The sequence below is a fragment of the Anneissia japonica genome, unplaced genomic scaffold, assembly GCF_011630105.1.
Source record: "Anneissia japonica isolate Jap-2015-1 unplaced genomic scaffold, ASM1163010v1 scaffold3293_len478364_cov160, whole genome shotgun sequence".
NCBI classification, from domain to species: Eukaryota; Metazoa; Echinodermata; class Crinoidea; order Comatulida; family Comatulidae; genus Anneissia; species Anneissia japonica.
The window spans coordinates 110121-132417 of record NW_022743266.1 but is presented as its reverse complement, the minus strand read 5'-3'; the positions used below and the strand labels follow the sequence as shown (position 1 = coordinate 132417).

General features: G+C 34.1%; 2 protein-coding genes across 2 annotated transcripts; both read right to left on the bottom strand.

The window, feature by feature from the left end:
• Window positions 1–33: 33 nt before the first annotated feature.
• LOC117119401 (steroid 17-alpha-hydroxylase/17,20 lyase-like) lies at window positions 34–5450 on the bottom strand. Its single transcript, XM_033264200.1, has 9 exons — window positions 5237–5450; window positions 4863–5005; window positions 3773–3952; window positions 3344–3437; window positions 2595–2753; window positions 1755–1963; window positions 1465–1596; window positions 1124–1360; window positions 34–172 (listed from the first exon to the last, which is right to left on the bottom strand). Exons 2-9 carry the CDS (start codon window positions 5002–5004, stop codon window positions 63–65), a joined length of 1263 nt encoding a protein of 420 aa, XP_033120091.1. The 5' UTR covers window position 5005; window positions 5237–5450; the 3' UTR covers window positions 34–62.
• Window positions 5451–7416: 1966 nt separating this feature from the next.
• Window positions 7417–21176, bottom strand: LOC117119420 (cytochrome P450 2U1-like). The gene is made up of 15 exons (XM_033264241.1): window positions 21123–21176; window positions 19765–19907; window positions 19254–19433; window positions 18827–18920; window positions 18017–18187; window positions 17343–17512; window positions 16216–16347; window positions 15663–15899; window positions 14646–14744; window positions 10478–10649; window positions 9783–9991; window positions 9169–9297; window positions 8813–9049; window positions 8429–8527; window positions 7417–7786 (listed from the first exon to the last, which is right to left on the bottom strand). Exons 2-15 carry the CDS (start codon window positions 19904–19906, stop codon window positions 7527–7529), a joined length of 2331 nt encoding a protein of 776 aa, XP_033120132.1. The 5' UTR covers window position 19907; window positions 21123–21176; the 3' UTR covers window positions 7417–7526.
• Between the last annotated feature and the right edge of the window lie 1121 nt (window positions 21177–22297).

Genomic DNA, 22297 nt, shown 5'->3' with positions numbered 1-22297 from the left:
GTGTGTATGTATGTATGTATGTATAATCTATTTTCATTTTTTTCTGTCATTAAAGTTACTGGCTATACTATACCTGGCTGGAAAACCTCTGGTGCATCCCAATATTTCGGGTCATTGTGAAGTGCCCATAGGTTAAAGAACACCCACGTATCTTCTGGTATCTTGTACGAGCCTAAAATGTATTAATATTGATTTGTTAATAACATTCGCTAATATATTTTTATGTAACAAAAACATTAAAGAACATGCAACAAACTAATACCACTTTTGCGACTTAAACTATTAGTTTTGGCGCCTGCACAAGCTTTTGTGGATTCCATAATGCGCGTGATCAACAAATCTTAAAAAACAAAAATATTACAATGTTCCGAAATTGTATGGTTACCTAAAGAGTATGCTTAGTGTCTGTAGCAGTGGCGAATTTAAAGAAATGGCCAGCCCACCCTCCCCTCCCCGCTATTTTTTTTTCTAAATTAAAAAATACAATATGAACAAAGAATATATCCAAATCTTAACTCTTTGAAGGGGCCATTTTTGGCAACTGAAATGCTATAATATACATAAACTTGATTAACCATTATGGTGGAGCGTCCTGTTTCATATTCCTGGTTCCGCTACTACGTAGGTAAAACACATGCAATTTTCCACGGACGGATATATTTAGGATGGTGAAGTACTGTAAACAGGACTACCAACGCCTAAAATAATTAGGTCTACGAGTAAAATAGCAAGCACAGCACTAGTCGCTACTACTAACGGCTTTTCTTTTGCGGTTACTACCTTTACTGTAATTATAACTTCCCTTAAGTACAGACCACCCCAACCAAAACCAACAGTATGTTATCATGAGTCAAACACCAAAGTAAATCAATGGTAATATATAAAGGATAGACATAATAAAATGAAATGTGTGCAACACTACCAATCCCAGCCCAAACACACAATAACCAGACAGGTTTTAAGGCTTACCATTTCAACTGCTGACAGAATAGAAGTTTTAATGGGAGGAGGCAGGATATTCCATAGAATAGAAATTAGGGTGTGACGTGTGCAAAAGAAAAAGTAAAAAGATAATGCCATGTCATATCTGACTAATAAAATCAGAATAACTATGATGCCTTACCAATAGAAGAGTCTTTAAGTGCTCGATGAGTAAAAGCAAGAGGTGCAACTGTTCCAAATCGCATTATCTCCATGATGGCAGCCTCAGTATATGGCAACTTTCCACGATCACTTAATCTTGGAGGTCTGTCTCCAATGACCTGGTCAAGTTCCTTCTTAATTTTTTCCTGTATAGAAGGGTTGTCGATCATACAGCCGATACCCCACAATAATGTAGTTGATGATGTGTCCGTTCCAGCTGTCAAAAGGATTCAGAATTACAGCTAAATAGGATATCATGCCAAACTACGTATTACGTAATTCAAAAGAGACGTTTTCTTGTGTAGAAATGCAATAACTTACCACTGAAAAGATCATCCACAATTTGCTTGATGTGTACGTCTGTCAATTTTCTGGATGTTTCATCATCATTTTCTTGTAATTCTTCTCTCTGTGCTTGCAGAAGCAGCTCTATCAGATCATTAGCAGGCTCATCTAAAGAACATAAAAACTCAATAAAGGCTTAACCCTTCGCACATCAGTAGTGTATATCGACAAAATAATGAATAAAATCTAACAGAACCTCCTAACGTACCGTAATAATTTGCAAACTCATAGTTGTTCAAATTTCCATTAGAAATGGCTCTATTTACCTGGACTATATCTTTTTAAATGCTGACTAACTTCTTTTTCAATCATCGTAGAGGATTCTGTTATCAGTTTTTTAAACTTGTTGACTGACGGACTTGGTAGAAACCGAGCTATAGGAATGAAATCAGCAAGGGTACCATTTCCAAATGCTTCATTAATTTCTTTTTGTAACTCGATAATTCGACGTAAGTCAGGGTCGTTGAATTCATACCTTTGGCAAAATGTAGGATATATTAGAGTTCAAAGTTTTATAACACACACTATGTGACGTAGTTTACAACTTGGTTCTTCACCTTAAAGTGCACATGTTTAGCTATACGAACACAAATGGTCTTTACTGTGTTCACAACGAATTCTGAGTTGTACACATGTACTATAAAGTCATAAGTAGACCTTTCATTCACTCTGTAGGTATACTTTAATTTCTCCATGATGTAATGGTGTAAGCTTATGTTGTCAATAAACAGCAGGCCAATCAATTTTTCTAGTTGGTAGGAGGTAATTGACCCATGTTATGACACACGCTTTAGAGTAAGAGACGCTTTATAAAAGATTCCTGGTTTTTAAAATTTTAATTTTAAAATCATCTATTTAAATGGTTCATTTAATATTTATCGGTTTCACGATTTACTGTTTTGTTTTCCATAATATTCTACTTGTGGTTGTCGATCCGGTAAATTCCATTGCAAACAGTGATGAAAATAAGAAAGGTAGGACCACATAATGCTTTATCAGTGGGCAATAATAAAAAAAAAATAATAAAGAAAGAAAAATCAGAAAAACAAACAAATATAAACGAGGGTTACTTTTTAAAAGAAGCTAACGTACGATAGTCTACTTACTTATGGCCAAAGCACATTGAAGCGATTACATTATAGACTGCAAGTGTGATGACTTCATGTGGATCAAAAGGTGTCCCAACCTTCTGCGTCATGACGCTCTGTATACGCGGTATAATTTCCCCAATGAGATTCTCCAAATATTCACCAGTTGCGTATTTTCTAAATAGAGAATACATCAAATATTAAATGTTCGAATTAGAAAAATTTTGGGAGGCTTCAGTGCAGCGCTTATTCGGGAGCAGCGCTTATAAAATAATATTGGCGTAGCACTTTCCATGCTCGTTCCCTTGTTACCTATTTCACGTATTCCCATAGTTCGGTAGGCCTATCATGGGTCCTACATCATCGTAAATAAACGTTTATAAAGAAATGTTTGTGTCTTCATTGTGTTATGCATTTTTTTAACAATGTATACATTGTATTTAAAACCCTGTTTCTCAGTGTTTTATTACATCACAGGGTAATTATACCCTCGATTAAACGCCGTGGCGCTACGAAAAATATTAAGTTTGGTGCTTCATTCGAGAGCTGCGCTTATTCGAGCATTTACGGTACTTGTTTATAACTATGTGTTAAATACAACTTAGGTAAGACACAATCTTCTCTTATATCAACCAACAAATCACAGTCATGTACACTATCTGTATCTTACCCATCATTGCAGGTAATACTTTGCTAGCCTTCCTCAGATTAAGATGATTGAAGGTTGAATCAGTTATATCAATGATTGAACTTGGCTGTATACTAACCTGATAGCTGAATGAGCTAGTTTTCTGTGGAACTTCCAGATTGGAGTTGGTTGAGCAAGAACAATGTCCTTTTGATTGTCAGAGGCCCAGTCCACTAATAATAATAATAACAATAATAATAATAATAATAATAATAATAATAATAATAATAATAAGAATAAGAATAATAATAATAATAATAATAATTATTATTATTATTATTATTATTATTATTATTAATATTATTATTTCATTATATACAATAATTATTATTATTATCAATATAGTTATACTATAATTATTATATACTTATTATTAATTTGTCTTAGCATATATATAATTTAGTGAACATTGGAAAGCGTTTGTGATGATATAAAGATTTATGTTCAGAAACGTATCGAACGTTATTATTCAATTTACTTAGCTCAACACTGACAAAATCTAACTTACGAAGATAGAGACTTGGACGTCCACTGAAATCGTTTGGTTTCGACAGCAAGGCTTCTTGCGTCAGTTCGTAATTGTTTATCACCACAGCCCAGTTTGGTCCAACTTTGAAAGAAATTATTGGTCCGTACTTCTTCGACATGTCTCTGAATATTTCATGTGGTTGTGTTTTGCCCATAAATACTTTGTTTAAAAAAAGGCATATTATTTGCTAAGAACTGTATTACCTGATGATGACATGTGGCAGGTCAAAACATAGCGTTCATCATTAGTATCATACAAATTATGTAGATGAAATTTTAGATTTTTTATTTATTCATAAATAACCAAGCGGTTGGAGCTAGGATGCTTAACTGTTGTGTTGTGCACAATGGATGGCTTGGACTATTAACCCTGAGATTGGGTGTCAATGCCTCTCTGTGCAATTCGCTTGCGACCATGGGCAATCCAACTTCTCTTCACCCAGACCTGAGTAAGTAGGTGTACGAGGAGGTTCAAGTGCAAATGGGCTGATATATTTCATGCGGTAAACTATGGAATTGCTCCAATAGACATCTTTTTAATGACTAGTGTAATAAAGGGGGAAAGTGCTCTGAGACTTGTGTAGAGCGCTATATAAAAACTTATATATTATTAGACTTATTAATATATTATTAAATTGATAAATATAATTTTAACTATTCTTATTATATTTACATATCCACAATATGTATTACATTATATAATAATATACTATTATGCATAGGTGTAATTTTGCCTACCAAGACGTGGAAATGTACTGAATACTCAGAAAGTTTGAAAAAAATTGTGAAAAAATCGCAAGTTGTTCTCGGGTGGGACTCGAACCCACGATCTCCAGATCACTAGCCTGGCATCATACCTCTAGACCACCGAGCTTGCGCCTGATGCCCAGGTTTGAATTCGAGTCTACACTGCAATTTTTTTTTCGCAAATGTTTTCAAATCTACTGAGTATTCAGTACATTTCCACGTCAGGTAGAGCAAAATTACACCTATACATGTTTCTCCTGACGCAAATCCAGTTATTGTCTATTCCATCACGACAATAACAATTACTATCAATATACTATTACCTGAAACATTTCCAATGATTGGGTAGGGCGTTGGACCAGATGGCATTCCAGGTGGCCTCCGTATGTTCATGTACATCCATGTTATTAACAAGACACCTGCTACTAATAGTAAAGATACACCGGTCGTTATATCATCCAACATCCTAAAAGTAAGTGAAATATATGGAACAGTTACGTGTGTAGTAGTCAACGATTCATAAACAGTCCCGCAAGGCAAATTACAAGGACTGTCAGTTCTGTTGGTTAAATAGACCTAGATAGAATCCCGCATACAATAAGAGCACCAAGTGCAATATCTGCTTGTTGCCAGTAATTGTATTGTCGCACTGATAAAAGCATCGTGTAACAACGTGACAAGCCTAAATCCAACTTACCTTCTAAGAACTTCTGTGCTTCGTTGACGTTACAATTAATGGCTCGCTTTCTGAATACAGTACAGGTATATGATTTTCGGTGAGAGAGCAGGCTTTATAGGGTCTATATCTTGTGATCTCCTATGCAAACATAATCAGCCGTTTTGTTATCGAACTACAATGGATCATGTGACCATTCCCCTTACAAATGTATTGTACATAACCATAAAGCAAATGCAATCTGCACTGGTGATTATGCCAGGTGAGAGAGCAGGCTTTATAGGGTATATGTCTTGGGATCTCCTATGCAAACATAATCAGCCGTTTTGTTATCAAACTGCAATGGATCATGTGACCATTCCCCTTACAAATGTATTGTACATAACCATAAAGCAAATGCAATCTGCACTGGTGATTATGCCAAAACGAGATACGACACCACGTGTAGATTTGTCATTATTTACGCCAATGGAGTGGCTGAAAATTAACAATCATTATTTTTTAAATTTTATTTGATATTATATCAATATTTAAACGATAACCAACGTTCCATAATATGCCCATAGTTTCCTTTTATTTATTGTTCTGTGCAATTTATATATCTTGATGATTTAGTTTAGGTTATAGGATGTTTATATAAAGTACTAACCTTTCAATGTATTTTTAATGTTATATATTTCATCAGAATTTACCTTTAAATTGAGATTTGTCATCACTATTTTAAGCCGATAAAGTAAATATTCATTTTATATTATTATTTCATATAAATATTCAAATGCTAACAAAATAAATTAATATCCATAGTTTCCTTTAATTTGTTTGTGCAATTTATATAGCTACATGATATAGTTTAGGTTTCTGGATGTCAATACCAATATTACTCTATTAATATTTTGATTTATTATTAATAATGTTATATATTTTATCAGATTTTACCTTATCTGAATTATATTTAGATGTTTATCACTATTCTAAATTTTAACTATAAATAATGCATGTTAAGAACAGCTAATACATTTTTGAATCTTATAAAGAGATGGCATACTTTGATAACTCGTTTAGTTTAAACCTGCCAAATCTTCACAACTGAACTAAATCGCTATATAATAGTCTGTGATGAACTATGCTACTTTATACTCTATGCTTGTTTTAGACGAAGGTACAATAAAATGTCATTATCTTGTTAATATTTATCCAGGATTTGGACCAGTGACGTTAAAATTAGATGGTGAGCGCCATATAAATTTAATCATCAACCCATAATTCACAATAGTAAAAGATCTATAGTAACTTAATATATTATGTAAAATATATGTAGAAATGTACAATTGCAAAAATAAAACACAGTTAATATAATTTTTCCAACGAATTTTATTTTATGCTAACCATCACCAGATGCATTCCATTCCACTTAGGCCTTTCTTATTTTCTAGTTCTTAGGTCTATTTTTTTTGTCGTGGAGAATAGACATAGACATACTCTTTATTTAATCCATTGCTGGAAATTACATAGCCCGTAGAGGCTACCTCAAAAATTGTTCATTATACAGTTTAATTGCTTTAGGAATAAAAGACTGAGAGTGACGGTTCGTGTTGGCAGCCGGTCTACCACTACGTTCTATAAAGCTTCCTACGACCACCGGATGGAGGGGATGGCTTCATATCATTCAGCAAACCCTAAAACCTGATCGCCAGTCGCTCGTAGTAGACAGAGTGTACCGATTGCAAAGGCGAACCTATTAACCTTTCAATAGCCTTGCAGTTGGTAAAGAAAAGCAAATAATGTGGTCTACTGTATTGTATTGTTAGCTAACATTGACACTTTCATCAACAAGGATGCCTGTGAATATATTTCTTATGGGGGGGGGGGGTGAAACATTATAGTCCTCACATTGACTAATACTATAGCACATGATTGTACTACGATAACTCAGGGAACAGTGAAACTTACTGTTCCCTGGATAACTCCATGATTGCATTGGCGGTTTTATACAGTCCGTCGATTATAACATTAACGTGTAAGTTAGAAAATGTTTCAGACTACAGTTCAAAAAATATACAAAATTTAATATAATGAAGGACAATGCTACAATTATTATTATTATTATTATTATTATTATTATTATCATTATTATTATTATTATTATTATTATTATTATCAATATTAGTATCATTATATCATTATCAATATAATTATCACCATCAAATTATTACAATTATCATCATCATCATTGTCATCATCTTCATTGTCAGTATTATTATTGTTATTAATAATAATATATATTATTATTATTATTTATTAAATTTGATTATTACTTGTTATTATCGCGTAGAGTAGCAACAGTTTTATAAGGCTTTGGAATATTTATAGCCTGTGGGAGACCACCGATCGCTACTGGCCCTTCCACACCTGGTGGCTTGGAGAATTTGTAATTCTGAATTAACCACGTAAAAAGAAGGAAAATCTCAGCTTTAGCCAAGGATTCTCCAACACACACTCTGCGACCAGTGGAGAACGGCAGAAAGCTTGGTAGACGTTGCTTAACAGAGTTGGAGGAATCCAAAAATCGCTCTGAAGACAAAAACGAAAGTAAAATAATGTAACTTAATTTCATTTAATTTCATTTAATTATTTATTTGGTCATTTACAACAACAACAAAAAAGCTGAAATTTGGGGAGACCAGGGACAACCAGAGTGAACCAAATCACTGCAGCAAAGCTGGTTTACCCAACCCCAAACAAGTAAATTGAAGAATATATTCACACTTAAATATGCCATAGTAAATCAGTAGTAACACCACCATTTGCCCGACGGAGATCCGATGTCTCCAGGGGTGGAGGAAAGGAGATGTCCTCGAGGTTACTCGTTAATACTGAAAAAATTGGGGCAGATAACAATTTATTCGAAATTTGAAGAAGGCTCCATAATGTCACTAACAACTTTTTAACTAAAAAAGAGCTATCTTTGAATATAGAGCTATCTGTTATGTTGTTTCTCTAATTGCCTTGGTTTAAATAAGCTCAATTCAAATGACAGTACTGTATTTTATTTAAAAATTTAAATATGAATTTGTAAGCCTCATCATCTCTTTAGCCATATTCTGTATTGGTGAGTACAGTAAGTCACTCAATATTAAATGAAAATAATATAAAACAAAGTTCATTCAAGTACGTTTTTTTTTCTCTGCAGTTTACGTAACTGGCTGTACTTACCTGGTTGGAAATCATCCGGAGCATCCCAGTATTTCGGGTCATTGTGAAGTGCCCATAGGTTAAAGAATACCGAAGTATTTTCAGGTATACTGTACGAGCCTAAAACATAATAATAATTTTAATGAAATTGTAAATAACTTTTATTACAGCAGCTAATGTATGTCAGAAGTTTTCGGGAAAATAAACAGCAAACTGATAGCATGCGCGCGACTACACTAGATCTGCACAAACGTTGTGGATTTCATCAAGTGTGACGTAATAAAATTAAAAATTACCGACAGGAGGTCTAAAATGTCTGGCAGGGTCCGAACTAAGTGGTAACTTACAGTAGAGCATCTGGTATGGCTAATAAGCTAACGTTTAAAGAAAACAGTAATGCCTTACCAATGGAAGAATCTTTAAGTGCTCGATGAGTAAGACCAAGCGGTATAACTGTTCCAAATCTCATTATTTCCATGATGGTAGCCTCCGTGTACGGCAACTTTCCACGATCACTTAATCTCGGAGGTCTGTCTTCTATGACTCCGTCAAGTTCATTCTTGATTTTTTCCTGTACAGCAGGGTTGTCGACCATACAGGCGATACACCACAGTAATGTTGTTGATGACGTGTCCGTCCCAGCTGTAATAGGATTTACATGTACAATAAAATACGATATCGTATAAACAAGTTATTAAAATGTTTAGATTAATTTTTGTCAGAAATGTAAAAGAAAGCCTCGACTGAAAGAAATCACTTACCAAGGAAAAGATCCAGAATAATTTGTTTGATGTGTACGTCTGTTAATTTATTGCCGTTGCCTTCATTACTTTCTGATTCGTCTCTCTGTGCTTGTAAAAGTAGCTCTATTAGATCATAAGCGGGTTCATCTGACAAAGATAATAACGTCAGTAAAATATCTTCAGCAACAAAGTACCATAGTACGATATCTATATATCTTCTTTGGATATCGCATAGTATAACTTCAGCTGCAAAGTAGGCCAGTTTTACTGTGTCTACTGCACCTGTGGGGTTGTAGACACTTTAGATATCGTCTCACTTGTAAGTTGTTACAGTAAATCCGGTTGGAGGAATGGTGGGATGTGTCATAATATAATAGAAATGAAAATTATGCCTATGAAATAAGATGCCATGCCTAGATAAGAACTGTCTTAGAATGAAATAAAAAGTGCACAATCTGCGTGGATGGATTATGAGTTGAGTAGCAAAAACTATGTCAAGCAATATACACACGCACCCACTGGGAGCCTATTTTTAACGTCTGATGGCGTACCGTAATTGTTTGTAAACCCAAAAATACATAATAAAAGCCATCGTTATTTTTCAATTTTCCATCCACTATTGCTGTATTTACCCGGACTATATCTTTCCAAATGTTGCCTAATTTCTTTTTGAGACATCTTGAAGATTTCTGTTGATATTTTCTTGAATCTGTTGACAGTTGGACTTGGTAGGAACCGAGCCAAGGGAATGAAGTCAGCAAGGGTACCATTTCCAGACAGTTCATTGATTTCTTTTTGTATCTCAATGAATCGACGTAGGTCAGTGTCATTGAATTCATACCTATAGCAAAAGTTAGGATATATTTGGGTTCTTTTATAATAACAAAATGCATTTTTTGCACGCCACAATTCACCATGTTGGCCCTTAGCCTCAACATGCATTAAAGCTATTCACACTTATTTTTTGTTGAGTTCTGAATCAGAACGAATTATTTGCTCCCATAGAATAATAGGATGTACTAATTTATTTCACAATGAGTTTAAGTAGATTAGAGTCGTTTAATTCATATATGTAGTATAAGACAAGACATATAACGTGCAATATTATAAAACACAACAAACTTAAACGTTAAAAGCTAAAGGTTACCGACATGTCTCACATTAGACATTAGTGGATTTTAATCTAAAAATCGTCTGCTAGGCGATATTTAGAGTAAATTCTGTAGTAATTTGTGTTTTCTGTTCTACATGTTAGGATACGTTCTTGTGAATTCTAAATCGGGTAAAAAATCTGTATTTTTGTATGTATTCGTAGAGGGCTACTTACTTATGACCAAAGCACATTGAAGCGATTACATTATAGACTGCGAGTGTGATGACTTCGCGTGGATCAAACGGTGTACCTGCCTTCTGTGTCATGACGCCCTGAATACGAGGGAAAATCTCTCCTATGAGATTTTCTAAATATTCTCCAGTTGCGTATTTTCTAAAAGACACAACTCATCAAATTGCATATTATAATAATAATAATAATAATATAGAAATTTATATAGCGCCTTTTGCCAAAGGATACAAAGCGCTTAGAAAAGGTTTATTGTATTATTATTTTACTGGATGGTTTATGGATATAATAGTTAATTAGGAAACGTATCGAGAAACAAGATTTCAATTAGTTGTGAAAATACCACTATGTTGGCTATTAGCTTCATGGTACTGCCTAGGAAATTCAGTGATAACGTATTCTAGGAAAAAAGACCGAGTTTTAAATGGAGTACTGAAACATTTATTATGCGATATATCATCGAGTTGAAGGAATTTATTTAGAGAACCTGACAAGAAAATGTTCACCCTGTTATCAATAAATTTGGCAAATTCGTATATGATTCGTGAAATCCCACTGATATTAATAATTTACTTGGTTTTTTTTTATAAGAACCAGTAAAGTGTTCTTATTTCTGAGCCAATTTCATGCTCAAAATTTTCAAATTTTGTTCTTATTTTACACACTTTAAAAATAGAAAATTAGTGTTATAGCATTATATTACTGCACTGTATTTATTGTGGGTATTACCAAAATAAATGGAATATACAGTTAGTGTAATAAGCAACAACCTTTTAACAGTACAGAAGGCGGTAGAAAGGAACAGCCTAGTCGGCAGGTCCCTCTAAAGATTTTGGTCATCTAAAGGTAAGCCTACCATTGTGTGGAGCTGACGCTTTTAGACCCTAATCAGTCCAGGTGGTTTGAACGGAGTCCAAAATTGAATGAAGTGTGCAAAAACCTCGTAAGTACCATTAAAATTAACGTAGTTCCAGGCCATTATTTGTTATCATCAGGCCAAATAGTGCCGACGAGAAAAAAAATCCTCGTTTATATTCAGATTTATATTTTCTCTATAGTTCAAGCTTCCTTGCTTTGCTTGCTGGCCGTGGAGGCTTGGGTGAGACTTGGAGGAAGTGTATATTAAACCAAGTGTATGGCCAGGTGGGCTTACCGGAGCGTACAGAAAGTAACATTTTTGGCTTTTACTACCAGCAGAATCTGTATTATTCCATTGGCAAAATCTGCCCTATTTTCTGATGCGTTATCACTAGGTATAGATGCAGGCCTACATCGTGCTTTGGTACGATGTATTCATTATTGTGCGAGGAGCAAGTCATTAAATTGATACAGTAATTACACACTAAATGCAGCTACAATACAATGTATAATACTACTATCATATAAGGATTCACCTTACCAATTAAGTACTTGCAGGTAATGAACAGTTGGGCTGTGTTTAACTGCCAATGACTTGCTCACTCAATGAATAAATACATTTTGCAAATAAACTGGCAGTTATACGAGATCGATATGTAAACACAATGAAAATTGGCAATGTTTGATCAAGAGATCTCTAGGACTAACCTTTGACATTCAAGGATATTGTCAAATCTTATTTGATCACGCGAACATTAATGTACATACAATAAAATCCATTATGCAATCAAGTTTATGCAAGCACATGACGAGATATGACCTTTACGCCATGCCTAGGTAGGACTTGTCATTGCTACTCAAAGCTGAGAAAAAAGTCGTCTGAATCATGTGATACTAGCTAATAGCGGTCGCTTACCGTATGCAATACAATATGGGACGTTCTTTTTGACATCATTTTCATGTATTTAAATTGTGAATTGTGTATTTTTTATAAATCCGAATAAAATCAATCAATGTAGGCATTGTATTCATCATGTATATCCTCGCATTAATAGGTCTATTTATATCATCCATCAGCTAGTAATTATTGGGCATACTTTTAGTTATTATTTTTACACTCAATAGTATTAACATTATAGTATTTATTTACACATTCACATAATTCAACTTGACACGTAACAATTAATATCAAAAAGTAAACAAAATCACTGTCTAGTTGTTTTCCGATGCCAATGAGAACAATAAACAGCATAAACAGTCAAGTAAATATAATTATATATATATATATATATATATATATCAAATCAGTGTTCTTAAAGTCTATATATATATTATTATTATTAATATAACAAAATCATCAACGAAATAATAGTCAAAAGTGAACTTGGTAATAATAAAAAGAATATTATTAATGAAAATAGAAATACATGAATTGTATTATTTGTGATGAACTAATGCATTATTGGTATTCAAAACCTTTTTCATGCTAAGAGAAAAGAGAAACGGTTGTGTTCCATTTTATAAATCTACCTATTGTTATTATTTATTATACTAATTGTTGACTCCTTTAAATTACCATTTCATTTTACACTTATTTCTATGAATGTCGTTAAGTGTATAGGTAACAGGAGATAATTTTTATAATTATTTACATTACGAATGATGAGTCATCAGAAAACGTTAGATTTGGGTTTTCAGTGGCCTTCCCAAAATTTTCTAAAATTTTCTGAGAGTGCAATTTGCGGTCATTTAGAGATGCCATAATCATATTTCTTTTATCTCAGCCCCAGCCATACTGGGGCTGAGGCTCCGTCTGTAAAATTGCCTCCCTGATTCTACTATTTCGAATTCCTGGTTGCGCCACTGGATTTAGCAAGCAAAACAAAGTCTACTACTCAGGTTAATCTAAACATACTTTATCTTGGTATCTTTTATTGAACACAAATGTCATTTAACAAAAATAACATTTATGTAACTTAATTGAGACATTAATTTATAAACATGATAATGAAATTTTAAATTGCTTAAAAACACCACTACAATAATATATTATCAAAAAAACATTAAAATGTATTCTGAAAAAAATATATTAAAATTCTTACTATCAATTGTTTAATAATTATATATTAAAACTCTACACAAGTTGAAATTACATTAAGAACATTCTTCTTTATTGTATCAAACATATGAATACAAAAGGTAACCAAGGTAAAGCTAGAGCTAATCAAGCTTGGCCTCACCCCCATCCCTCTTAAACTACATACATATTTTTATAATAATAACGATAATAGTAGTAATAGTAAATAATAATAAAAATAACTACTATATAATATCAAAATATTAAAATAAATTTACTATAAATACACTAGGAATTGTTACAAAATATGAAGTTTAGTCAATTATACATGTAAAAAAAATCATTGTTTATTTAGTTAGACATTCTGATTCTTCTAATTTCTACGAACTTTCTGTACAAAGTGTGTAGCTAGAATTTTAAACAAATGTTTGTTTATTGTATTGAAATGTTACTGGGTTACGATGTTTATATGGCTATTTATTATTTCCTTTTTAGGCCTATGTGACATTGTTTCGGGGAACAGCAATGGTTTTGTAATGCTTTGGGACATTTAGTGCCTGTGGGAGACCTCCGACTGCTACTGGTCCTTCTACACCCGGTGGCTTAGAGAATTTGTAATTCTGGATTAGCCACGTAAAAATAAGAAAGATCGCAGCTTTAGCCAAAGATTCCCCAACACACACTCTACGACCAGTCGAAAACGGCAGGAAGCTTGGTAAGCGCTGTTTAACAGAGTTGAAGGATCCAAAAATCGCTCTGCAAAAGAAGCAAATTACAAAATGTAATGAAAGATAGACCAGATCAGTATAAAGAGTTTGATGTAGTAATAATGATCTTATACACGATTGCCTCAAAAATTTACAAATAAGACCTGGTAATCATCATCGTATTTAAGTTACCTGAAAAGACTGTTCATTAATTTTGTTGAAATAATGTTTAATATTTAGGCTATAACTGTATGTCTAAAGATTGATCTAGATACAAGGAAAACGAACAACAAAACGTACAATAGACAAAATATTGTTGGTACGGTACTTGTTAATTTGTTTAAGAGCATTCTGTATATGTATGTTGCAAATCACTCATTATTGATACACAAAATTATAGTTAAGTTAGATTTTTTTCCCCACAGTTCATATTACTCGCTGCTTCCCTACAGTTCTTATTACTCCCTACAGTTCATATTACCCTACAGTTCATATTACTCGCTGTACTAACCTGGCCGAAAAATCTCTGGCGCATCCCAATATTGTGGGTCATTGTGAAGTGCCCAGTGGTTTACAAACACCCAGGTATTTTCAGGTATCCTGTAAGAGCCTAGAAGATAATTAATATTTAACACTTAAAATAGATTTCACGCATATATGTAAGGCATGTAATAATCGGCAGGGAAGGGGTGGACCAATAGCATATTTTTTTGCAAAGAATAGATAACGTTTATTGTAATTTAGTAAGAAACCTAATGTATTATTTTAAAATGAGATTTCATATCCTTATGCGTCGGATGAAGCGTTGAGTAGACGTACGACTGTGTATTACCATGATTTAGTGTGATGGTACCCTTCGATGTTTACATAGATTCTAAATCTTATAGATAGAACATTAAACCTGTCTCATATCTGCTATTATACTGTACATATTTTGAGATGAACAAGTTACAAGTATTTCCCTAATCCAGTAACACTTGTAAGGCAAGATCGTCAATAATGTAGGCCTAAATAAAAATTAAAAATATAATTATATAGATAATGATTTGGAGTTTTCTTTTTAGGCCTAATGTTGCTCGCTCCGGAAACAACACACTTGGCTACACTTATAATAAATGCGGTTGGCGCAGTGGTTGCCTCTCGGGTTTTGAGAATTCCCCCACGTTTTCCACTTCCGACCAGGAGTTACCTCAGCTTGTATTGTTGACGGGCTATGTGAACGGGCTTTAAAAAATGGTTTACACTATGTTCCAGCCTTAGATAAAAGTCGGCTACGGCCCCTGGCTTTGTTTTGGGCATAAATTATAAGATCAGGCCCATTCTTTGCAGGGCCTTGTTATAGGGTTTAACCTTTGTCCTGCCTCCTTTGTTATAAAAAAAATAAATACAAAAGCATTTGAGTGTGCGCAGAATAAAAGGAATATACCGGTACATATACGGATGAAGTAACTTCAGTAACAGCTTGAAAATTTAATCTACAGTCCTAGGTTTAAATGAGAAGAATTTCCATGACATTTGGTTGTCTTACCGATGGAAGAGTTTTTGAGTGCTCGATGAGTAACACCAAGCGGTGCAACTGTTCCGAATCTCATTATTTCCATGATGGTAGCCTCCGTATACGGCAACTTTCCGCGGTCATTTAATCTCGGAGGTCTTTCTCCAATGACTTCGCCAAGTTCCTTCTTGATGTTTTCCTGTACAGTCGGGTTGTCGACCATACAGGCGATACACCACAGTAATGTTGTTGATGATGTGTCCGTACCAGCTGCCATAGAATACACATTTACAAAAACGATTAAATAAGAAATAACATAAACAAATCGGTATAAAGAGCTGAAAGTTTACTCTAAGAATACCGTGCAGATATCCTAATGGTGTTATAATCCAAAGTGGTACCATTTACCATTTAGGTCTTATATCTTTTCTGGAAAGCAACCAACTGTTTGCAAAGATCATTGTGTTCATATTTATAATAGACATTGCTCAAAAATTTAAATATATAACGGACATTACATTATAATTATGGCAATATTTTTTAAATAGTACATGTATGAACTTTTTGACAGCAATAAATCGCTTACCACTGAACAGGTTTGACACGATTTGTTTGATATATACGTCTGTTAATTTACTGGAAATGTCTTCATTTCCCTCTTTTTCTGCTTCTTTCTGTGCTTGTAAAAGAAGCTCTATTAGATCATTGGCGGGTTCATCTGACGAAATAGATTTTTATGATGATCAATTCTTATTTACAGAAACGCAATTTAGTGATAATGATTTTCTCAGCAAATACAACATTTTTTATAACGTTCGCGAACGTTGTGGTTAAGTATGTCACAGAATTAAGTTCACACAACGTCGCAGGAACGTCCATATGTTAACTATCTGTGCAATTACATTGTAAGTGCATATTTATGGTTTTACAAAATAACGTTTTCAACAACTGTACCGTTATTATAACGTTCTTATAATGTAATATTGTTTGCTGGGTTTTACCACAATATCAATCCATTCCAGTTTGAACTCGAACCATAATTTCTATATGAGCATTTTTATGCCACACATATCATTCCTATAATTACCCATAGTATTAGTTTTATACAACATGATACTGTAAAGAATGAAGTGGCAAAGTGACATTGAGGATTCAAGAAAAAAAAAGGATAATCTAAATAATATCTCAGAGAAGAAAACTTGAGCATATTCAAATTAAATCCCTTTCTGGGCATATAAGGTGCCGTAGCGATAATAGGTAGTTTTCGGCGCACGACGTTAGCCTTAACATTAACGTTAGTACCCAAGATGAAGCGCGATAGCTCCGCCCTTTTGTAACCAAATCGAAATACGCATGTGCAAACCCGTAACTAACTTACGTCGAGCACGTAAAATCCTGAAATTAACGTACTCGGCAACGCAAGATGAATAAATTATGACATCATCCGTTAACGTTAAGGTTAACGTCGTGCGGTGAAAACTACCTATTGGTGGACTGCAGTGACTTGGACCCTCCATTTGTGAAAGTCCATCCTTGCCCTCTCCCACAAAGGTTTTCTGGATCCGCCACCTTTTATTTTTTATTGTTAGGAAATTTCCAAATAATGTAGCGCATAAGAGATTATAAACTCAAATATGTTATGGTTGAATGCCATTCAGAACTAATTGTATTTACCTGGACTGTAACTATCTAAATGTTTTCTGACTTATTTTTGAATTAACTCTAGAAACTCTGTTGCCAATTTCTTAAGTCTATTGACTACTGGACTTGGTATGAACCGAGCCAAGGGAACGAAGTCAGCAAGGGTACCATTTCCGAATAGCTTATTCATCTCTTTTGATAGCAGGATGAATCTAAGCAAGTGAGTGTCATTGAAGGCATACCTATAACAGAAATTAAAGAAATATTAGAACGGTTTTAAAGACCATGCGACAAGATGCTGCACGCAACCACTTACTGACTTGTCTCCACCTACTTCGAAGTGCGCATACGTTATTATTACACATAACGTTTGTTTTTTTGGTGTTCTGAATTGAACATGTAGACTATGACTATGAAGACCAGTTATATAATTAGCATACGGCTTCTTACGTCATACGTTTAAATTTCTAAAACTTCCTAGATAGTGCAACAGAAAAAGAATCACGTGTAGAAATCGAATTATAAAGGTGCGTATCTTCATTTTAGTAGCCTATGAACTAATGAATACAATGTTGGAATGTAACATGTAGCAGAAGTTGGAAACACAAATCGAGCTTGTCGTACCTTATTACAAAAAGTGTGCATGCATAATTACCTTGTGAACTCTTCGTAGTATATGTTAAAAATGCGCTCTTCGTAATGTGTTCTAAAGATCTTTCCTTTACCAATAATATTATAATACTTACTTATGGCCAAAGCACATTGAAGCAATAACATCATAGACTGCGAGTGTGACGACTTCGCCTGGATCGAATGGCGCCCAAGCCTTCTGCGTCAAGACATCTTTCACATGCGGTATAATTTCTTCAATGAGTTTCTCCAAGTATTCGCCAGTTGCGTATTTTCTGAAAGGTAGATTGCGCAAACTTAATAGTTGAAACTACTGTATTGTATTATGCTAAAATCTGTTTTTTAGTTTATTGCGTTATTTTATCTGTTAGTCTTAACTTTCTTTGACATACATAAATCAATTCGATTACAGTACATTCAATTAAAATGTGTCAGGCTTGTAAATATGTTCAGGGGAGTCAACTGACAGGTTTGCGACGCGTGTACCTGCTAAAATGTTTACATTGAAACGAGGATTTGGTCTGTTTGGGCCACTTTTAATACGTTATTCCCGCCCAGATTGTTCGATAATTCTCATGGCTGCCTCATTGTCCTCATATTGGAAAATTTAGCTTAGCCTAAGACCGAGTAGTGACAATTTGTTAAAAAGCCGGAGAAGTCCAGGAGAAATTCATATTCCGGAAGAAATTATGGAGATTCCTAGAAAACCTAACCATCCCCATGGTGATGAAAATGATTGCAGTATAGACCAATATCAGACATTATTCACCCAATATTCGCAGGTAAGTAACAGCAAAGGCATTAAAGTTTACAGATACCTGTACGTGTAGTGGTAGTCACTACATTTCATATGGTGCTGACACTCTACATCAGAGCTTTTAAATTTAAATTGTGGATATAAATCATCGTGATGGGATACTACTAACCTGATAGCGGTGTGAGCTAGTTTTCTGTGGAACTTCCAGATTGGAGTAGGTTGAGCAAAGGCAATATCCTTCTGATTGTCACTAAACCAATCCACTTAATACAGTAATAACATTTTATACACAATTTTACTAAAATTTAGTTGAGTAATTGAGGGCGCAATAATTCATTATGAGACTTTAACAATGATATTCTCAAATAATAAAGATATGAAAATAAATATTTACTTTGAAATATAGAAAGTTTCAAAGTACCCAAAAATATAGGCCTAGGAACAGTATTATGAATTTTATGGATGGGTAATCATGTTCTATAATGTTAGTAAAATTTACTAACATTGGAGTTTTATTTAATAAAATTTAAGAATTCCTATTGAGTTTAATTCAGGTTGTTTTGCTCAAAATGACTAGTATGTATTAACAGACTTACGAAGATAGAGAGTAGGACGTCCACTAAAATCATTTGGTTTCGTCAACAAAGCTTCTTGTGTCAACTCGTAATTGTTGATTACTACAGACCAGGAAGGTCCAACCTTGAAGGAAATTATGGGTCCGTACTTCTTCGTCATATCTCTGAAAATCTCCTGTCCTGCGGTTTTTCCCATTAATACTAAAACATAAGAAATATACAAAGAGAACACGTAATTACGAACCTTACCTGTGGCAGATCAATTTGGTATCGTGTCCACTGCTCAACAAACTATAAAAATTGTTTCTTTTATATTTTTGAGACTTACACATAGGATTTAATTTCTTATATAACATTAATAAGTCTGGTTTCCATAAAATCGACGCAAGCTATCACCGACAACTTTCGGCAACTCGATTGGTACAATCATATTCTTCCCGATTTCATCGGGTGGTAAACTACAATTGCAGTGAAAACACTGTAGCGAGAATGTAGCGATTTTATGGAAACCAATTAGAAACCAATCGTTTACTTGACACATTCCCAATGAAAGGGTAGGGTGTTGGACCAGGTGGCATTCCAGGTGGCCGCCGTATGTTCATGTACATCCATGTTATTAGCAAGACGACAGCTAATAATAGTAAAGATACACTGCTCGTTATATCCTCCAACATACTGAAAAAAAAATATGTTTGGAGTTGTGTAATAAACAATAACAATGAGTTACTCTATACATCTATTTTATTTCGGATTGTGACACAGGTATTAGACAATAAGTTGTACGCCTATATTATAACATTGCGAATCGTTTATTTTTTCCCGGAAACTGGATTTGTTGACAGCCACATGAACTTGCCCTGATGATAGGCCATAATTTTAATCCCAATGAAAACTCGATTATAAAATAACCGGTAGTTCGCAGCTAACAGTAACAGGTAGCTTTACAATAAGGACCTAAATAGAATGAAGACAGTTAAAGAAACCCGAAATGCAGTTGAACTTGCCTAAGTCGACTTTGCTAACGTCGAATAATTTCTAAGTCAGCCTTATTTTACATGGTAAATTGTTGTATTTTCCATTAATTAACAAATTGTAAGTCGAATTTTATCTAAGTCGAACAATTTTTCAATGGTATCTTGGATTTGACCTAGGCAAGTTTAACTGATAGCACGTTTCAACTGCTTGCAAGGGAATTGAAATATCGCCTTATACAATCAAAAATCGACTCAAATCGAGGTAATTGAGTTTCCTAGGCCTAGGAAATTTGGTCTACGTGTGACCTACAAAACAATAATACAGCATTCCTCTATGAATGGCAATACCAATTACTCTTACAGTACTCACATATGCATATAACATTTATTTAATAGCAATGGCATACAAAGATTTTTTCACATCATTTATTTCCTTTTATTACCTTTGTGACGTCCTAAGCTTTATATAAAATAAAATGAATACATTGTAAATTTACAGTATACAGTATTATTTTATTTATTTTATTTTATTTCAACAATATTTTGTGAGGGTTGTCCATCCAGTCTGACCTGATCAATTGGGACCCTCAGTACATACAATAAAAACATAAGTATAAAAATTGATCTTTATCATAAGTAAATTAATTAAATTAAACCAGGAAAAAATTAATAATAATAATAATAAAAATAATAAAAATAAAAAAAAAGATATAGGCCTGCATTATGACGCACGTATCTATCCATAGGAAGATGCTGGCGGCAGATATAATATTCGATACAAGAATCACTGCATTAAAAACAAATCAAATCTAATCCTATTTATTTCATTGGTTTAAATAACAAATTCCGAAATCACCAAGGAGGCGAGGTTCCAGGAACTAACAAAATAAAATACTACATAGGTTCAACAATTTACCTTTAAACGACTTGCTACATGCAGATCGAGTTGATCTCACTGAGATGTTATGACAGTTAAATTATATTTTGTAGTTTTCATTGCTAGCACAATAACAATTGGATTAAAAGATTATTGCCCTTCCACTATTCCGGTAAGAACGGATACTGTACTAACAATTAAACAATTGATATTCACATTGTATGCTTGGATGAATCCATATCATAATAGAATCTAATGTAACAAGAAAGCTTCATTTATCATCAGCTAAACTTGACCGTTTACCACAGCGACCTATGGTTGCCGAGTTATGTGAAGCAGAAGCAGTTAATATACCAAAAAACACACTAATTTAGCCTTTTGGGCGGAGTCATGAGAAGCGAGCGTAATTTTTGCTTGTAGAAGACAAATTTTAGACGTGGGGTGGGTGAGGGGTGGAGGGAGTCTTTTTGGTCCTCCTTTGGAAGGTTATGCTAGATGCTTGGAAATGCAATTTTCGTGCATTATGAGACCTCTATTAATGCATGAATAAAATCTGAATTCATAGTTTTTCCCTACTTTAGTATGGACAGTTAATAATTATGATGATGAAGATGATGATGAGGAGGAGGCCTGTCTCTTATACACATCTAGATGTGTATAAGAGACAGATATATATATGCATACTTAAATAATAACTTAAATATGATGTTTTCGATTATAATATGTTCGATGGATAAATTCGTTAAGCTAATAGCGTACATTATGCAATCGTGCTGATCCAAATATAGACAACATGTGTAGACCAAATCTGGCATGATCCAACAATGTACAGCATGAATAGACCATCTTCATTGTACTATGCACTATCTCCATTGTATTATGCATTATCTTGAAGGTACTGTCACACCAAAATCGGTCCGGACCAAAAAAGGTCCGGCGGACAGATTTTTGCCTCCAAAATCGGTCGTCGGACTACTTTTGGCCGCCAAAATTTTAGCGGCTAAAACAGGTCGCCCTTGCATAAAATTGGCCTGTTGGCCTGGCTCTGTATAGTAACGCGTCTACTGCCAGTAGTGTGATTGTTTCTCCCATAGAGTGGAGGGATGCTTCTCCCACACTTGCATCGTTTGCGGTGACAGAATAAGTCGTATCAAGTTTTGTGGACGTGTTTTATCAAACACACCTGAAAAAGCATTTCCTATGCCTAGTCGACG

What these genes read in the sequence shown, in the direction of transcription:
- LOC117119420 (XM_033264241.1), bottom strand. Translation starts at nt 19,906, where the DNA reads ATGTTGGAGGATATAACGAGCAGTGTATCTTTACTATTATTAGCTGTC. An exon ending in TTTCATTGGGAATGTGTCAA is followed by an intron (nt 19,434 to 19,764) that starts GTAAACGATTGG and finishes CTTATGTTTTAG; the next exon opens with TATTAATGGGAAAAACCGCA. An exon ending in CGTGTCAAACCTGTTCAGTG is followed by an intron (nt 15,900 to 16,215) that starts GTAAGCGATTTA and finishes ATTCTATGGCAG; the next exon opens with CTGGTACGGACACATCATCA.
- LOC117119401 (XM_033264200.1), bottom strand. Translation starts at nt 5,004, where the DNA reads ATGTTGGATGATATAACGACCGGTGTATCTTTACTATTAGTAGCAGGT. An exon ending in TGTGGATGATCTTTTCAGTG is followed by an intron (nt 1,361 to 1,464) that starts GTAAGTTATTGC and finishes TCCTTTTGACAG; the next exon opens with CTGGAACGGACACATCATCA. An exon ending in ACTTAAAGACTCTTCTATTG is followed by an intron (nt 173 to 1,123) that starts GTAAGGCATCAT and finishes AATACATTTTAG; the next exon opens with GCTCGTACAAGATACCAGAA.